The sequence below is a fragment of the Typopeltis vanoorti genome, chromosome 17 (genome assembly GCF_054136105.1).
Source record: "Typopeltis vanoorti isolate ZY-2024b chromosome 17, IOZ_Tvanoo_1.0, whole genome shotgun sequence".
In the NCBI taxonomy this organism is placed as follows: Eukaryota; Metazoa; Arthropoda; class Arachnida; order Uropygi; family Thelyphonidae; genus Typopeltis; species Typopeltis vanoorti.
In genome coordinates this window covers 44,658,221-44,679,441 of record NC_143565.1, presented here as the reverse complement: position 1 = coordinate 44,679,441, position 21,221 = coordinate 44,658,221, and the positions used below count along the sequence as shown (strand labels likewise).

Below are 21,221 nucleotides of genomic sequence, written 5' to 3'. Positions count from 1 at the left end.
TTATCAACTCTTGTGATGCTATAACCAAATCCAAAACTCTTGAACCTCTTGTTCCCTATATTACATGTTACCTAAGACATTTTTCCCTCAAGAATTCTAGAAATTCCATTCCCTTATTGCTAAATGCATCTTCCTCTCCCCAATTTATACTGCTGTAGTTAAAATCTCCCATAACAATCTTGCACTTGCCAAGCTCAACTGTCTAAACATCTTCTGGTCCCCACCCTCTGTGCTCCTTGGTTTGTAACAACATTCCACTAAATTTCTTGTCTTGGCCACCTCTACTTCGCACCACATGCTTTCAAAATCATTAATATCACTGCCTTCCAAAGCCTCCACTCTTGGAGGACATAAGTCGTCACTTATCATAAGCAGTACTCCACCACCATGCTTTCCCTTCCTATTCTGCCGAAAAATGCTGTACCCTGCTACTTCTATTCCTGTTATTATAACCTCTTCTGTCAACCATGTCTCAGCGATCCCAATAATCTTTGGCCAGGCTGATGCTATCAACGCCACCAATTCGTCTCCTTTATTTCGGATACTCCTGCCATTAGTATAAAGCATAAAAATGCCACTGTTTCTATACTTAGGATTATCTCCTCTCATTTGCTAACACAAGATGACAGCAAGCATCTTCTGCTGCTCCAGGAGAATCCATTTTGTTTCATGAAAATATAATTCTTCAATACCTGATTAGATGTAGTTTCAGTGATACTTGTGCCATATGGATTAAGAAATTAACATGATAACACAAATATCATGTAACTCTATAATCTGTTGTTTGTGTTCTGTTTTACTTAGTTTATATTCAAATTGTCTGAGATGCCACTAATGATGACCTGTAATTTTCAAGTTGAAATATTTGGCTTTTCTTGTTATATTTATCTTGTTATATTTCAAGTTGAAATATAACAAGATAACTCATTAAATATATTATTCAATGAGTTATCTTGTTAATTTGTTAATCCTGATTAGATTAATATTAAATCTAACTAGTTTTAATGAAAATATAATTTCTAAGAATTTCATTCATTGCTTAAAATAAAACATGAAGAATGAGATTTTGTTTACTTCGTTGAATTTAAAAAGAAAGGTTTCAGATACAAAATACTGCAACAATATATTATAAATCTATTCAACTGCATTGAATTTTTAATGCAGTTATAATTTTAATTTGTAATCCACATATAAACTATTTAATCTGCTGCAACTATAGTAATAATTCACTCATAGTTGGAATGAATTGTAATCTCAGCTGCTCACTTAACTAGTAATAGATGGAGGAGGGGAGAAAACACGACTTACTATTAAAGCCTCTTCCATTACTTAACAGGGTATATGAAAGTGGAAAAATTCATTATAACGGGAAAATAAAAATTCTTTGCCTACAAATTGTGATTTCAGTTAGTTAAATGAACGATGTCTCCAAGTGATAAAGAAAGCATATTATTAACTGAATAAATACAAGAACTTGGATACCAAGACCTACTATTGGTGTGTGTGAATGCGGGGGGGACTTGAGATTACATATTTACTGTGTGTTATTAAGAAGAATAAAAATGTTATATATTTCATAATTTAAAAAAGTTGGTATATTCAGTGGCATAGAAATAAAACTATTGTGGGGAGGGATTCATTACACCCCCGTTTAGAATATTGCTTAGCTCTCACACATACCTGCAAGTTTGGTGAGTTCATTTCACATGACATTACATTTTCCAAAGAACCAAATAGAACAGGGATTCTCAAACTTTTTAAATTTTGTACCACATAAATAAGAATCAAAAAATATATGTACCACCATAAAAGCATTTCCCGATTAAAAATCAATACATCCCAAATGGAGTGTTTATAATCAAAAAATAAAACATTTTAAATTTATGTTATTTATTTATATTCGTAAATGAAACTTTTACATTATAATGAAATATAGTAAATATATATTTAAACATTTTGTGTAAAAATTGTACCACCAAAAATAACGTAATGTACCATTAGTAGTACGTGTACTACAGTTTGAGAAACGATGAGATAGAGCATATGACATTGTTATGTTCAACATTTTGAAGAGCGTTGCATTTTATATTTCTTGTTGTTGAACCATTTCTGAGCTGCTAGTTTCTTATCCTTTTCACAGAACAATCAAATTAAACATGAAGATATTGAAAGGGAAGAATTAAATAAGTTTGGAAGGTTTGGTTTTCCAAAATGAAGGATGTAATTCTTTTAGGAAACAACAAGAATGGCAACTCTTGTTGTGATAACAAAAAAACAAACTGATATGTACTGTAAAAATAAATAAAGATGCTGTAGTGTGAGATATGGAATTTGAAGCACATCGTAGTTTTAGTTTTGTGAGAGAGAGAAAGAAAACTAGTACTAGTAGTGAATTTTTGCATGTAACAGGCATAAGTATATGCTATGCTATGCTGGAAATAGAGAATCTAGTGAGTGAAGATGGTGTTGTGTCCCATTCTTGTTTAAATATATATTTTCCTTAAACTTTCCTTTCCTTTATATATCTTATCCCTTTTCTCTGCGTATCATCACTTCCGTACTAGAAATCTAAGCCCTTGCTCCTCTTAGTATCCTAAAACATTTATTTTTTAAAGCTGTGCCATTTAGGACATTTAGTTTATAAAGAAATTTAAAACAATAAGCAACTCCTGAATAAGTCTAGAAGTGAAATAATCATGCAGTCATAACCTTAATCTCGTAACTTAACTTTTTTTTCCCCCCTGCACCTAGGTTTGTACGTAATTACAAGCAGTGCATTGAATGGGAATTTCAGACAACTGATTATTTGATAAGCAAAAGTTTATTATTAAATTCATAAACACAATACAGTACATTAAATTCTAAAACTTACAATTCAATACTAAGATGATACAATGTTAATAAATAAAGCAAAATACAAACATTAAAAGTTTCACACTAGCACGTGGGATAAACTATTATGCCTCCACAAAAACTCTATGCACACAAGATAAAGAGGCTTTCCCATCAATAATTAAGTTGGCTTAAATCTTTCACCCTCTTAAGCACAATAATATGACACAATAATTCAATTAGACACAATTAGATTATACACATTGATTTACAAGAGTTATGTGAGCCTGGCAATTCTGTTGCTACAATGAACGCCACATTCAGTTCTTTTGACTTTTCTCAGTTAAGTGCAAATTACATATACTAGTATCAATTGATACTAGTATATGTAATTTGCACTATCGCTCATTCAGTAACACTGATAAACTAGTTCCCTCTTTCTCTATACTATTAAGTGAGCTAAAGTCCTAGTTCATTTAATAGTATAGATAAAGAGGGAACTGCCATATATTATCGTGTATAATGTGAACTAGAAATTTTGTTTGAAAACTAGCCCTAAAATGTCATGTCCACGTATAATGCAATCTGTTAATCTTGTTCCATAACATTATAAATAATACAATACGAATTAACGAAAGAAATATTTATTTTAAAACAAAATGTCAAAATCCTTTGAATTCTTCTTCATCTTTTGAGTCGTCAAACATTTCATTTATAAATTCATCTGTAGGGATTGCGTCATCAGTGTAGCAGTTGTCATCATCGTCTTCATGCTCTCCAATTTGTTGTGAATCATCCTCACTTTCGTATATGATGTGATTTTCAGATCCATCCATTGAATTACTTATTCCGCATTTAAGAAATGAGTGATGATATTATGATATTCAGATGATATTCGATACCATCTGATACTTTCAGATGGTATCGAATCCCATGCTTCTTTAACCCAGCTGGTGACTAGGGTGATCTCAGGCTTCTGAAAATTTCCACCCTTTGTCATCTTAACCAAACCAGGTGACATCCATTCTCTCCATTTTTCACGTAAGTGATCTTTAAATGGCTTATTCAAGCTGACATCAAGCGGCTGCAAAATGGAAGTTATACCACCCGGTATGACTGCTAGGTCTGTACGTAGCTCACGTGCTTTCTCTTTGCTTGCCTCTGTTAAATGCGCCCGGAACATATCCCAGACTAGCATGCTTTGTTGACGTAACAAGCTACCTGGACGTATGTTCCATATTTGATCCAGCCACAATTGTACACCTTCTTCATCCATCCAACCTTTTTGATTGGCGCGAACAATTACACCTGGTGGAAATTTCATATGCTTCGGAATTTTCTTCCTTTTAAATATCACTGTTGGCTTTAATTTGGTTCCGTCTGCCATGCATGCTAGAACAATGGTAAAATGCGTTTTTTCATGTCCCATTGTTTTTATGAGACACCCTTTTCACCAACTGAGTTTACTGTTCGATTCCCAGGCATATCAAAGTACATGGGCATCTCATCCATATTGCCAAATTGGGAAAGTTCATATCCATGACACTTCCGTAATTTTATGATAAATTTATGGAAGGACTGCACTTTTTCTTCAAGCTGCTTTGGTAACTTCTGCGCAATTTTTGTTCAGTGTCGTAATGTTAATGCTTTGCATTCCATAAATTTGTTGCACCACCCAGGCGAAGCAAGAAAAGATGAAATAACTGATGTGTCCTTGAATTTACCATTCTTGAGTTGTAGAGCTCGAAAACGAATTGCATTTCTTGTTACTATAATGCCATCTTGTCGTTGCATCAAAATCCATTCATTTAGCTCTTCTTCGAGTTCTAGAAAGGATGCTACATCTCCACGACGGGCACGTTTCGTTTTGAGGATTTTTTCAAGACTGTCTTTTTGCTTACGGCAAAGTCTAATATTACTCTCTGCTACACCAAATTCTCTCATAGCAACACTGTTATTATATTCTTCTGCAAACTGCACGACACGCAATTTAAATCCTGCTTCAAAAGATGAATGTTTACGTTTCTGTTGGCTCATTTTCAGGCTAGGTTTGTTTAACGGATAATATTTAAAATGAACTGTGGTTAAACCGATATACCTAACTGTGCTCTATCATTCGGCGACGGAGAGCGCATGGCAGATACGATGCGTGCTCGGTCGCCGAATGCGAGTGGGTCAAGTAGATTTGGTTGTATAGGCATTAGGTAGTATATGTTGTGTGTGCAAGTCTAATAAGATGTTATATTTTTTAGGATCCGCATATAATGCAAACCCCTAACTTTAAGTAGTATTTTTTACCATAAATTTTTCGCATTATACGCGATAATATACAGTAGTTAATCAGTGTTACTGAATGAGCGATAGTGTGTATTGATACTAGTATATGTAATTTGCCCTTAACTGAGAAAGGTCAAAAGAACTGAATGTGGCCTTCATTGTAGCAACGGAATTGCCAGGCCCACTTAACTCTTGTAAATCAATTTGTATAATCCAATTGTGTCTAGTTGAATTATTGTGTCATATTATTGTGCTTAAGAGGGTGAAAGATTTATGCCAACTTAATTATTGATGAGAAACCTCTTTATCTTGTGTGTATAGTGTTTTTATGGAGACATAATAGTTTATCCCACGTGCTAGCGTGAAACTTTCTATGTTTGTATTTTGCTTTTCTTATTAACATTGTATCATCTTAGTATTGAATTGTGAGTTTTAGAATTTAATGTACTGTATTGTGTTTATGAATTTAATAATAAACTTTTGCTTATCAAATAATCAGTTGTCTGAAATTCCCATTCAATGCACCGCTTGTAATTACGTACAAACCTAGGTGCGGGGGTGGGGAAGAAAAAAGTTAAGTTACGAGATTAAGGTTACGACTGCATGATTATTTCACTTCTAGACTTATTTAGGAGTTGATTCTTGTTTTAAATTTCTTTATAAACTAAATGTCCTAAATGGCACAGCTTTAAAAAAATAAATGTTTTAGGATACTAAGAGGAGCAAGGGCTTAGATTTCTAGTACGAAAGTGACGATACAGAGAAAAGGGATAAGATATATAAAGGAATTTAAAGTATACATTTTTGGTCGTTTTTATAATAGAAATACAATTTTATTAATACAGACCAGTATTTTACAATAAACATTTATTAAAACCTACCAGTTTCGCCAGCAAACTGTCTGGCTTTTTCAAGGCATAACGGAGATATGAAAGTAAATGCAAATTAAACGGAACATAAAAAAACGTTGTAAACCAAACTAGTATCTATGGTTACACGTTTCGCATGACAGAGATGGCTTATTGTTCTTATTCATTATCACGCATGAGTGTTTGTTGTAGACTTGTAATGTGATTACTGGCTAGCTGTAGTTCAGATTGATTGAGAGAGAGGATCAAGTTTTTCCACGAACTGTTTAGAATTATACCCTGATTTCTGTTGAGGTTTCTGCCGGTTATTAGTACTATTGTGGCTTCCTTAAATACACGATGTCTGTAGTCGTCATCTAGATATGGCATGGAGCTGTTTTGCCAATCTATCGTGTGGTTCCTCACCGGCACTCAGGAAACTCATAAGGTAACCTCCAAACAAAAACTGGCAAAAGACCTCGTGGGGGGGAGGAGTTCCTAACCCTTTTATATTATGACCCTACCAGCACCTCGTGCAACTAAATCCTCCCCCGCGACATTTGGATACGTTTATCGTAATCTGTTAGGGCGGCATCTCCCTGCTGAAACTTCTATCTTTTGTGGGCCATGTGCACGCAACTGACCCGTGGCAATGTCTAAATCAGGAACTGCGACCTTGGGCTTTACTTTGATTCTAGTTAATCCCATGATTTAGCTTTATCAAACTCTATCAGCTGACCCAAATTTTCTAAGGATTAGCATAACTTATAATCTCTAGTTTCAAGTGTATAACAAGCAAACCTTTTACATGCAAAATTCTTATAATCAATACTGTACATTAATTATCTTATTTTTCTAATATTATACAATCAATGTTCTTATATGAGTTAACAATTATTTCTTTCAATATATTTATTTCATTTCATACTAAGTGCAAGCACTATTTTCTTTCTCATTAAGGTTTCTACTTGTTAAATTGTGATCAAGTAAATTTTCTTATGAAGTTTACAAGGATTACAAATTTAACAATGGTAAATTTAAGTTAGGTGATGCATTGCAAAGATGAGAAAAACATCGAATAACTGCAATATTGTGAAAATTGTACTGACTGATGACTTAATCAGACCACATGTTGTCCATTATTAAAAAAATTATGGAAACTACTGTTATAGTAAAACTTCAGTTTAATATAAGCCAAAATAATCACCCAATGTTTCAACATATCAAGGTCATCATCCAAAGCACGCACATATATATACAAAGAAACAAGCTATGTTACAATCCACATAGTATGCTAAAGTCACACTAATTTGGTCAACTGTTAACACTACTGGCTTGACCTCTGTTGGAAAAAAAAAAGAGAAATTAGCCAGAACACTAAATTAGCTGTATACAAATCAGTTTTAACTTATGTATCTGAGAGCTGGGTCAGAAGTAAAACACTTGACCAAAGACTAGAGACTGCAGATATGAGAGTCCTGAGAAAGATTAGAGGCGTGAACAGATGGCACAAATGGCAATATTATATTAAAAACGGGGATATTAGGAAAGAACTTGACATTGTCAACATCCAGGAATCCATTAGCAGAGCTAATCTCAGGTGGTATGGTCACTTAAACAGAATGGGAGAGGAATGATTAGCAAAACAAGTGTTCTCTGCCAGGTTGGCAGGAAAACCAAGATATAGGTGGATTGATATGGTAAAAAGTGCCTTAGAAGATAGAAATATAAGATCTGATAATGTTGGAGTCTTGACAAGTAACAGACTGATTTGGAGGAAAATTGTAGATAAGAAGTTAGTAATGATGTAAATTTTTTATGTAGTACTATCCTATCCTGTACACCCCCCCTTGAGGGTACATGACAGGAATTTGATGATGATGATGAAAAAAAATGCTTCCAGGAATGCAGAAAGTCAGGATAGATTGAGGAAATCTACAGAATTTCAGGGTAATACACATACTGGCCACTGAATTAGAAACCTTTTTTGCAGATGTACATAAACATCACTTATGCAATGTATATCAAAATACTTGGCCATGTAAGTCACCATGTATTCTAGACAACTATTTAAGAATGCTGCTGATCAGTTATCATCAATAGTGTTGATCACAATGGGGAAAAAAAACAAAAAATCTTTCAGAGTTTGATAAAAGGTTTATTGTGGATACCTGTCTGACTGGACCCAGGATTTTGGAAACAGCAGAGCTCCCTAGTTTCTGAAAAGGTAAGATATACCAGGTACTTAATCAGTGGAAAAATAATCCACTTTGCTTGTGCACGTGGCATAACTGTAGTCCTAAGACTATTAGTCCTAATAGTCTGTCAGGAACGAGACTGCCATCATCTGAGAAGGCTTATGTGGACAAACAGAACTTCCTATGCGCAGCAATTGACTGTAGCTTTTAAAGGCTGTTCATGACTCATATCTGTCTCACCGAACTATGCACAGGGAATTAAAAAGGATCAGTACTGGCAGTCGCCTGCATATATGTAAAATAAAAGTTTCTAATTCAGTTGCCATGTGTAGAAGGGGTGATGTGATTGAGATATAATGTTAAAAGATTGTTGTCAGGTGGACACTGGAGAAGATCTTTTAAGAGCAGAACATGGGGAAAATATGGGAGACCACCATCTTTGGGAATTGCAAAGGGGAGAGAAAGTTGCACAGGTACGAAAAGGTTTCCCCCTCCCACAGAAAGTTGCAGTCATAAGGATGCACTCCTCATGGCAGCGGACGTTAAGAATGGTACAATAGACTTTGTGGCACCTAAATTAGACTACTTGCAATAACTATCAGAACTTCATGGTGCAGGCTACTAAAGAGAAGGTCGCTCTCTCAGTCTTTTTTTCCAATAGCTGGAAAAAAATTGAAAATATAGTAATTATTTTAGTTTTGCACTTTGTCCTTGTATTTTGTATGATTTTGAAAAAGTTCATTGCACATTCTTGTATATGCATCAGTTGTGTGAAAATGAATATAAATTTAATTCCACCTTTTAGGGAAATTATTGCCAAAAATTATTTTTCTTGTTACTTAATGCTTGAATTTAAGTATAATTGTACATATCTGCAATTATTCAGTAATAATTTTGGAAAATGTATTTTTGAAATAATAGTAAGTGCCATTTTATTAATTTTTCTACTACAAGAGTTTCAAAAAATAAATCTGTTTCATAATTGGGTAGAGTGATGCAATACAAAATGGTGCAGATAATAAGAATATGAATGAAAATCAGAGTTTGGATCAGGGAAGTGGGGATGGTCAGAAGGAAGAGAGAAGGGTTCTGTAGCAGAGAGAGTACAGAGTGATTGTGTTGATGAGATGGTCTCAAAGAGTGAATTGTTGTGTTTGTGTAACAATGTACGGAGTATTAGAAATAAAGGAACTGAATTTGTAACATTGATGAAATCAGTATGCCCAATGATAATTGGCATAAGTGAAACTTGGTAACTGAGGATGATCACTGTCAGGATTTGAAATGGTAGGATATAGAATTTTCTAAAAGGATAGAAAGGGAAGCGTTGTTAATGATAGCAAAGGAATTGTGTCCTTCAAGAGTAGAAGTGGAAAATAGTAGCACTTGTGAAGATTTTGAAGCTGTTTGATGTGAAGTTGAGATCAATAGAATACCATATTTAATAGCAATAAAGAATGTAGAGTACTGATTGTGAAATGTTTATACAAATTAGATGGTTTGCTAGATGTTAAACATGGGTGTAGCTTATCTCCAACTCTATTCAATATACACCACTTGGAAAGAAGTCGACAGACACCATAGTGTGAGAAACAAGCAGCCATGATGCCTACCTTAATAAGATGCAAGACCTCCTTTGGTCTTGCATCTTATTAATCCCTGCAATGACTGCAGCAATCCTACGGAGTGTTATACAAACATACGATAGCAACCAATGAAAATTTTGTACCATTCTTGCTATAGGCATGTAATGAGGTCCTGGACAGACATCCCTTGACCTCACCCATTGCTTCAGTTCATCCCACAGATGTTCAGTTGAGTTGAGATCAGAGCTCTGTGGAGGCAGAGCTCTGATCTTGCTATAGGCATGTAATGAGGTCCTGGACAGACATCCCTTGACCTCACCCATTGCTTCAGTTCATCCCACAGATGTTCAGTTGAGTTGAGATCAGAGCTCTGTGGAGGCAGTCAAGTGTGGTGATGTTCAGGTCCACAAACTACACAGTTACAGCAGAAGCCTTATGACACGGTACATTGTCTTGCTGAAAGAGATAATAGTCAGTTCTGAGAAACACCACAAATTAGGAAGCATTGCATTGTTCAGAATGTTCAGATACTTCTCAGAGTTCATCGTTCATAGCACCACAAACAGAGGTCCGAGGCCAAATCAGGACAAGCAGGACCATACCATCACACTACCACCTCAGAATTTCATAGTTGGGATTATGCACCAGTAAGAGATATTTACCAAGCATGATTCATCGCTCCATAACAGAGCTTTCCAAGCTTTCACATGCTGCTGTAAGTGCTCTTTGTACCACTGAAGACGATGCTGCATGTTGGTTTGGGTAATGTGGGGCTTGCATATTGCAATCCTACAATGGAAACCCATGTTGTGAGCCTTGGTTCTGATTTTTTTTTTTTTTTTTTTGCAGATTTGTGTTCCAGTCAGTGTTAGGAACTCTGTTATATGAGTCGGCCAACGAATTGCATTCTTTACATATTATCCTTTGTAGCACCCTACAGGCATGTTTTGTGCGTGTGGTGGGTAGTCCACTGTGGGTAGCACTTGCATTTCACTCTCTGTGCTTCCATGTCAGTATAGTATAGTATCACTAATTGTTAACCTGAGATTGTACAGTTTGTCAACAATTTGTCAAACAGATAGTCCTTCAACATGACATCCTATCACAATGCCTCTTTCAAAGTCTGTCAGTTCCCTTCTTGCAGCTATTTCACCCAGACACAGTTGTACTGACTTGGGAGCATCATATTTGTCCAATTTATACAAACTACCAACATGTAACTCATCACATGGCGCGATGCACCTTGCCCACAGGAGTGTCCATTGACTTCTTTTCAAGCAGTGTATATATATATATATATATTGATCAGATTATTCAAATATGGAAAACAACAATGAAACAAGGTATCTGGTTAACCAAAAGAGCTATTATCAATACAATGCTATATGTAGATGATCAGATTACATTACAGGACAATGAAGATGACCTTAAAAAAATCAGTTTATGAATTAAACAAAATAAGCCAACAATACAATTTAAAAATTTCACAAAGGAAAAAAGGGATGGCATTTAAAGGTTGAGATCATGTTAGATCAAAAATAGTCAGAAAATAATAGAATAGAACAGGTGACACAATTTAATTATTTAGGCTGCATAAAATAACATATCTTAAAGATAAAGATATAGATTAAAAATAAAGAAATTTTAGAAAATCTATGGAACAATTAAAAGGACACTGAATAAAAAAAAACAAGACAAACTCAATAAAATGTTATAAAGTAATGGCCACTCCCACTCCGTTATGTGGTTCAGAAACATGGACTGTTAAAAAGAAAGATGAAAGTAAAATACCGGATATCCGAAAAAGAACTCTGGGGTTTCTAACACAAGTATTTTCTATTTGGACCACCATACGATGGTATGGTGTGTCTTTACAAGTATATTCAGGAAGCCACAACCAGATAGCAGCACTGACAGACCAGATAGCTGTACATACACGCTCTGCTGCAGTAACGGTGTTGCCACGTTAGAAAGCACAGTGCATATTATGGTTTACAGAAATCAAGTCAGTGACAACTCTCCAAAGGAATTTCAGGCAGGTGTACAGTAGGAATGCTCTGAGTGACAAAAGCATCTGTAAGTGGCATCAGTAGTTCTTGCTTCAAAATGTCAAAATAAGTTTCATTCAAAACCCCCGAGTTCTTATTTGGACACCCTGTACAAGCTGCAGAAATGAGATTTTTAAGAGCATTTAATGGATGCATAAAATTTGGACCATATAAAAAATGAAGGCTCCCTTCAGATGTCTTTTACAACATAAAAGACATCAGAAGAAAGCCTTCAAGATTTGCATTGTAAATATCTTTTAGAAGATTATTTACAACATAAATAAAAAAAAAAAAAAGATCAAGGAATATAAAGAGAGGAAAGAGCATCTATATAGGATGATAAGATATTGGCTACCAAATGAGGTGGATAAATATAGACCGAAAGGGGAGGGGGGGGCATGCAGCTACAAGGTGGAAAGACCAGTGAAGTCAGAACATAAAATACCTAATCGTTGAAAAGAAGAAGAAATATATATATAATTTTTCTTTACTTGTAAAGCTTTTGTTAACAATATCTGTTCATGGCAGTGAGCTCAAACACTATTTTGACAGCCGAAATAATAAAGATGAACAAAACTAGGGATAAATATGAATGAAATAAAAGTATCTAGTATTTAGATTATTAAAATTACAGGTAACCCTCGTATAACGCGGATGTTAGGTTCTATAGAAATGACGCATTATATAAATCGTGTTATGTGAGACTCAGATCACATACAAAAAGTAGGGTTATATTCCGAAATTGTTTTTTTTTTTTTTAATTATATAAACAACAATGACATATCCAACAAAAAAATATTTTTATTTAATTCAGGTAATTCATGTAAGTTAAGAAAACATATAAACTATGACACAAATACATAGTATAAAATTATAAAAATTACAAATTGTAATTAAGCTTCATTGCACATAATGCATAAATGTTTTAGGCAAAATAAAAATAAGTGCATATTTTAATTTTTCATAGTTCATAGCACGAGGATTTGAGGATCGGTTAATAAACATTAGTTTTGTCATGCAATCACCTGATGCATTACTACAAAACAGTAGTGTCTTTGGAAACTTTTAATCCAGTTTTTTTTTTCCAATATAACCCGGATTCATCAGCATTGAAGACCTGGTCTGCATTATAAATGTTTATAAACTTTGAGAGTTTTTTGTTTAATAAGATTTCCATCCAAAGGAATTTTCTTTTGAGTGCATCTTCTTTCCAAATCATTAGAGATTTCTTCATTTTTCTCTTAGAAAATTGCGTACATGAGCAACGAGCTTTGCACTCACTGTTGATCCAGCAATAAACACTTTCTCGGATTTTATGTTAATTGTGTTTGATTGTTGATTCAATTAAATTCAAAGTCCTTACAACAACTGGTTTTTCTCCATTTTTCAACCGATCCATGATTTAAAATTTTTTTCTTCGAGGCGAATTTTCTTTTCAATATTCATTTTTTTTCCTTTCAATGCAATTTGTGGCCATTACTATAAAAATAATTTTTTTACATAAAAAAACATTACATATTAATTATGTATGTAACTCACCAGAAAATAAATGCTCAGCTTGAGATAACACACTTATGATTTTTAATGCGCTTTCCTGGCAGAAAACGAAGACAATTTTCAACAATAAACACTTTATATGGTATACAATTGATGTACATGCATGCTAAAGGGTGTTTCCCCTAATATAAATTCATTACTTTTAACACGTTCGCTGCCAATTACGAGTATACTCGTAGTGGGTAAACCTGCTTCACAAGCCAGCTACGAGTATACTCGTATGACGCTTACCGCCGGGAACGAGATTATTGTAGTGACCTTGAAGAAGTGAAAATGCTTGGCTTGTGGGGCTAGTATCAAAACTGTGTATTCTCATAGATCGTATATGCTCTGTACAAGCCAACTACGAGTATACTCATAGGACGCTTACCTCCGGTAAGGAGATTATCGTACTGACCTTGAAGAAGTGAAATTGCTCGGCGTAGGGGAACAGACCATGCCGAAGTAGCGTGGCAGCGAACGTGTTAACCACTTGAGCAATACCGGCAAACACAAATTTAATGAAGATAAAATTTGATTTTTAAGTCGTGTGGTGAAAAATATATGAAAAGATAAAGGGTTACTACAATTTCTAGACTGTTTTTTAAGTACTGCGTTGAACAAGGGTTACTACAATTTCTAGACCTCGTTATATTGAAACCCAGTTATAAGAGGGTTACCTGTATACTGTAATTAAATATTTCTAATTCTTCAAATTTTGAAATGTCAGAATTAAGCTGGCTAATAATGTTCATAATAATGCTTAATTCTGACATTTCAAAATGTCAGAATTAAGCGATATTTATTTATTTTATATATGCATGCTATCCACAAAATGTTGTATACCTATCATACAGTTATTACTGTGGGTGCACCAAGAATTAGATAATACAGGGAAACCCTGCTCTAAAGACCAAACATGAACTCTTTCAAGCCTCCAAGATGTCAGTGATGGCAATCATCAGACTGGGTGGTGAAAATCATCTGCCATCTAATGATATTCACAAAAAGTCATTACTTGGTTGCATTTGAACCTACAGCCTGTTGATTGGAGAGCAAAGATACTGTCCACTCCTACATCCTTCTTCCTAGCATTGTGTCCTACTTGGTGCAGAGTTCACTGAAATCTCAATTGCAGGAGGGATGGGCTACTTCTCCCATGGCGACCACTCCATCTTGGGAGAGTTTATACATATTTGTCTGGATGAATGTATGAAAGTGAAAGACAATCGCAACCATCCATGCCCTAAGTGGGATTTGAATCTTCAGCCAAAACATCTGATAACAAATATATCAGTATACATATTTCCTTTACTAACACAAATAAAATTTTGAACATTTAAAATCTTTTTTCTTTGCAGTTTAAAATATTGCTGCAAGGTATTTGGCCCAAGTTAGCTAGAACTCAGTCACCATCTTCTACAGAATCCACAGAATCCTCAACAGGACAGATGTCACGTCCCCTCCTTGAACACCTTGGTGGTGGTGGTGGTGGTAACAACTCAGGGAGTAATTATGTTACAAATAGCTCACAGGTAATAATCTCTAAACATTGTTTTTATTTTCATTGCTGGCCATAATAAAAATAGCATATACCCTTCACAAATACTTATTTGAATATTATTTCATTTAAATATATTTTAATAATGAAAGAACTGATATTATCAGCAAAATAAGTTTATTTATATAAAATCACTTAATAAAAAGAAAATTCAAAATTGAGCTGTTCATGTTTTTAAAGTTAGAAGTCAGCAGAATATCAAATATTCTGTCGTGTAGTCATTTAACATTATATGAAGTTCTTAGCATATAATGTAAATATTAGGGGGGGGAATCAGCTAATGCCATTTTAGCCTTAGCTAACTTTTGGAGACTGAGTGAGTAGTTCAATCTCCACTGAAAGCCAATCAGAGATAGCTGGCCCAAGGGTATCACTATAAATATCAGAGTAGAAGGAAAATAATAAATTTATAAAAATAAATTCACTTTTTTACATAGTTGACATAGATGCCATTATCAGTCATTTAAATTACAAAAATAAGGAAACGGTTTAGATATCTTCTTCACTGAACTGTCTTTTTTTTGTTTGGTTTTTTTTTTCAGAAACAATAATACATGGAGTTTATTTTGAACTTGAGAAAAATTTATAATTTTACTTGTAGTGAGAGCCTCCATAGCTCAGTCTGTATGGATGAAACCCTTTGGTCGGAAAGACCTAGGTTCGATTCCTGTTCATCATGTGAGGTTATAACCTTTATTTAGTCTCTTTTCATTAAAGATGAGTCAGCCAGTCTCATACCCATTCATTTTTTTATAAGCAATATAGACATTTACTATTTGTCTCGCAGCAGGATCCCTTTTCACATTTTGCTGCATCTGTTTACCACCTGGTGTAGATATATTCCAAGATGAATTTGATAATCTCATCTTGCAGTTACCATCCATATACTCTTTATGAGAGAGATTTAAATGGTCACAACACTTTGTGAGATAAGTGAAAGCACTGATGTTAGGACAACTATTGTTGAATGCATGCTCAATAATAACCTTTTCCTCCTAAACACGGGTAGTAACACCTTCCACATACCCTGTGGATTCATTACTATTAACTACACAGTATGTTCTCCAATTATCTTCACTGCCTCATACAGAGTTGGTTGTGAGTTTTTACTTTTCTTGGTTTTGGGCATTTCCTTTTTGAAGGACTTTTTCATCTTAGAAAGTCAGGTTTTTCATTCTACAAAATGGACATACTGACCAGAAGAATTCCAGATAATAGTCTTCCACTATTTAAGTGGGAATTAGAAAACATTTGTGGGAGTGATCATTTTTCTGAGATATCCACTCCTTTATAGTCAAAAATGGATCTTGCTGACTAGCATATGTTTCATCCTTAGCAGAATTTGATTTTACAACGGTCATCTCCTCTCGTATCAACAACACAGTGACTCATGTTGCAGAGTTATAATCTACAGTGTTTAATCTACGGTGTAAATTATACAGTGTATAATTTACAGTCTATCACAGTGGCAGTACCCAAAACATGAAGTAACTTTCTACCTTTCCTTAAACACCCAAATAGCTACATGGATGAAATATATTAATAATATAAGTTCTGTATTCATGGTATTACAATAGTATTACAAATGTTATATTAACTCCCATGGACACTTTGCATTCATGTAATGATTGATGTGCATATACATCAAGCCCAGTTAAATATGGTGGAATGTATAATATGCACAATAGCCAAGAAAGCTCAAAACAATTCTTGGGCTACCTTCCACAGATATCTCTAGCACACAAAACTTAATTGCTTTCAAACTTGCTCATACTTGAGCACAACATGCCTGTTGTCAGAACCAAAAGGACGTATGGATCAATTTACATCTTCTATAACCAGAACTCCACACCAAAGTGATCTGGGACAAAATCTGGGAAGTGAAAGGCAAGCATAACCACTTACATACTTTCATTTCTGGAACACAATTACTGCCCCCCCCCCCAAAAAAATAATTGCAGACACTCTCGAAGGGAGTTTTGCTGAAATATTTCATATCTTTACCCCCCCCCCCCCCAAATGGAGGTAAGGGTCAAAGATGTATAACTGAGGGGAGACTTCCACATAGCCTTTAAAGAAATGTGGAGACAAACCAGAGTTAATGTCCAATCCTCAGCTTCTCGTGGTACACCCTGTTAGGTATTTACCTAGAATACTGAATGAGGATGGGCTGGCAATTTGGGATTTAGCCAACCAAATTGTATTCTTAATGGCTTAAACCACAATATAAAATGATTGTACAACATGACAGAATTTCATGCTGGATGGGGCATTGTCTGGTTAAGCAAGCTCCCCCCTGTTATTTTTGCCAAGGAACCAGGGGTGAACAGCGAAAAGTCTGCTACTGGAACAAATCCTAAAAGACACCCCAACTTAACATCGCCAGAGTTCAAGGTCGGTACTATCAACATAAGATGCCTGAATGGCAAAGAAATGGAGCTAGTTGAGGAATTGGATAAGAACCAGATTGACATAATAGGGGTGACTGAAACAAAAAAGACAAAAACTGATGAGATCTTTCTGAGCAATAAATACAAAATATTATATTTAGGCATTGACAATCAAGAGTAATGATGTAAATTTTTCATGTAGTACTATCATATCCTGTACACCTCTTGAGGCTATGTGTTAGGAATTTGATGATGATACTCTCTGAAATTCATTTCAAGCCAACTCTATTATTATAGAGTTCATCTAAAACTCTATAATATGCCACTGAAGAAAAAAAAGAACTGAAAGCTGCTTCAGAGCTGAACAAGCTTTAAGACTAGGTGACATGCATTACAAGATAGTCAAGTGTCTGCCACTGATCACCGATGGATCTACTTCTGCAACAGAATCTTCTGTTAGGATGAATTTCTCATTTCCTGGCTGAGGACAATAATGATTGCCTTTCCAAAGCCGAGTAAGGATTCAAAAATTCCAGGAAATTTTGTTGAATAGCTACCAGATGCTCGTGCAAGATCCTGGGGAAAAAATAATTAACTCTAATCTTTTATGGTTTCTGGAGAGCAACTTTTTTTTTCAAATTTAGCATCCTAAAATATTCAGCGAAAGAAAGAAAGAACCAAATCGTATCAGTTTTCGTTGACAAAAAAAAAAAAAATAGTACTTGACACAGCTTTGGAAGTTCAGTTCAGTATACTTAAAGACTTACACAACTCAAATCTTAAAAGGAATCTCCCTCCTTTCAATCTAACAGATAAGCTTAGGTGTTGATAGTTATTTGACTTATTTTTATGACTCCCTCCTTTCATCAAAGGAGGGAGTCATAAAAATAAGTCCTTTTTGCTATAGTGAACCCTCCAAGTGGAATGTACTCTCTCCAAACCTTTTGTCCAAGAGGAGGAAATCCTTCAAGGTTCTGTATTAATTCTTTGTTAACTTTTGACAATTGTTTGCTGTCAAAATTCGCTTTTTTTTGCTTCAAGTGTCAAAAGTTAACTTCCAGTTACTGTTTTTTTCCCCAATCCAAAACACCTTTTCTGACTTGCTGGAATGAGAGCTTTAATCTCCCACTCCATAAACTCTTATCGCTATCCAGGATCTAATTTTCCAACATTGAACAGCAGTTAATGATAAAAGTTGGATATATCTCAAGTTCAAGTCTGCAGTATATGGCTACCATTAAAACATCAAGAAACCTATATCCAATTTTTAAAGGACTAAAACATTTCCCTAGAATAAGACTGACCTCCTAGCCTCACTCCTCATCTCCAACTCTTGTAATTGAAGATCACCAAGGTAAATCACCTCCTGCTATACTGAAAGCAACTCAGTGCATACTTCCTTGCCTTTTTCCAAAAATTAGAAAAATTCTTAATAGCTTAGATACCAACAAGTTTATTGGTCCAGATAGTATCCATCTTCCTTATTATGCTTAAAATTTGTACTCCAGAATCCAGAACACAGCATCATCTATTCAACAACATGGAAATGAGCCTATATATACCTGTCTGAAAAAAAAAAAAAAAGAGAGAAATAAAAGTCATGCATCAAATCATCATCCCTTTTTCCTTGCCTCAGTTCTCTCAAAAAACACTAAGGAAGATCATCAACAGCCATCTTCGTTATCTGGGAGCTCTCCAGTTAATTAATGATAACCAAGGGAGAGAGAGATTCCACTACTGTCACTATCAGCAGATCTCCTAGCCAACATATTACCACTTACCCACTACTCTTTGGACAAAAAGGTTTGAGAAAACATGGTCACTCCTGACATTTTAAAGATACGTATGATTGGGTGTTGCACAGAAGCTACCATCTTATGGTCTTTCTCCATTCTGAAGTAGAGTTGTCAGTTTCATTTCACTGCATAGCATGGTGGGTGGTTTTCTCTTTGGATTTCTCTCTCATTGCTTGAATAACCCAGGCTTTTGCACATACTCTTATGTGTTAATGACCTTCTCTCACTAACCTTAAATCCTATTCATAGATTTGCTGACAACAGTATATTCCATTCCTTTTCTTCATTCAGCTAACCATATAGTACTCAACCAACATCTCAACACTGATACTAATGTCAGGAGTATCCGGAATAAAGGAGAGGAATTGGTGGTGCTGATAGCATCAGCCTGGCCAAAGATTATTCGGATCACTGAGATGTCATTGACAGAAGAGGATATAATAACAGGAATAGAAGTAGCAGGGTACAGCATTTTGCGGCAGGATAGGAAGGGAAAGCATGGTGGTGGAATACTGCTTATGATAAGTAACGACTTATGTCTTCAAAGAGTGGAGGCTTTGGAAGGCAGTGACACTAATCATTTTGAAAGCATATGGTGTAAGGTAGGTAGAGGTAGGCATGACAGGATATTTAGTGGGTGTTGCTACAAACCAAGGAGCACAGAGGGTGGGGACCAGGAGATGTTTAGACATTTGAGCTTGGCAAGTGCAAGAAGAATGATTTTTAAGAAAGATTTTAACTACAGCAGTATAAATTGGGGAGAGGAAGATGCATGTAGCAATAAGGGAATGGAATTTCTAGAATTCTTGAGGGACAAATGTCTTAGGTAACATGTAATATAGGGAACAAGAGGTTCAAGAGTTTTGGATTTGGTCATAGCATCAGAAGAGTTGATAATAAATGTTTGACATCTCTCCCACCAGTTGAAGAGAGTGACCATGTGGTTTTGACTTGGAAGATGAATAGACATGCAGGAGTATCAAAGAGATGGGAACGTATGCGGAATTATAAGGCAGGTGATTATAATAGTCTTAGACATCAACTTGGGGTAGTTTCATGGAGGGGGAATTTGGAAGGCCAGGATATCAGTGCTTGGAAAAATCTGAAGGAATATTTGTTAGCAGCAATAGACCACAAGTGAAGAAGAGGACACAATTTGGTGTAAAGTGGATGACAAACAATATTAAACAGTAACTTCATGTGAAAAAGAGACTATGGAAGAGATATAAGGAAAAAGGTGAAGAGCAGATGCATCAAGAATATAAGACACATGCCAGGAGAGTGACTAGTATGATAAGGAAGGCGAAACTGGAATATGAGAAGAGATTTTCTTCTCATATTCTTTGGCACTAAGATCCAAAGAAAATCCTAGGGAATTTTTTAGCTATGTGGCCAGTAGGAGGAGAAATGATTGTGGACGAATGACATTGTGGGATTAAAATGGGAATAAAGTGACTGATGCAGAGGATATAGTGGAATTGTTCAATTAACACTTTATTGGAGTATTTCATCCTGGAGGAGTAAATTTTAATACTAGAGGGATAGGGCAGGTTCGAGGTTTAAAGGTGCAGGAGGAGAGTGTGTTCCAAATACTGAATACTCTGGATGTCAGTAAAGCTTTGGGACTGGATGGTATTTCACCACGAGTTTTCAGAGAATGTGCTAAAGAACTGACAGCTCCTTTCACCGGGCTTTGCAATGAAAGTCTGGATACAGAAAGGTGCCCAGGGAATGGAAGGAAGGTAAGATATTGCCATTGCATAAGGGCGGCAGCAGACTGGAAGTGTCTAATTAAAAGCCAGTTTGTGTGTCATCAGTAGTTGTTAATATCTTGGAGAAATTAGTGAGGGACCATATACAGCATTGGGCAGATGAGGGTAATGTTATCTGTGAGAGTCAACATGGATTTGTTGACAAGGGGTGCTCAAATTTTAGTAATATGCCAGCCTTTTATAATAAAGTTACAAGAGCAGTAGATGAGGGAAAGGCATATGCTACCATTTTCTTGGATTTAGCGAAGGCATTTGACAGGGTGCCACATGATAAGCTGATATTTAAGTTGCAGCACATTGGTTTGGATGTCCAGTTGGTCAACTGATTTCAGGATTGGCTATCCGATAGGTATCAGAGAGTCATGTATGGCCAGGCA

At 35.4% G+C, this 21,221-nt stretch overlaps 1 protein-coding gene across 1 annotated transcript in view; it reads left to right on the top strand.

Moving 5' to 3' along the window:
- LOC150097350 (diacylglycerol lipase-beta-like) overlaps window positions 1–21,221 on the top strand; it is a 290,177-nt gene that overhangs the window by 221,487 nt on the left and 47,469 nt on the right. Inside the window, exon 10 of the mRNA XM_090407293.1 lies at window positions 14,687–14,860. Within this exon, the coding sequence (XP_090263419.1) occupies window positions 14,687–14,860 (174 nt within the window). The remainder of the gene's footprint in view (window positions 1–14,686; window positions 14,861–21,221) is intronic.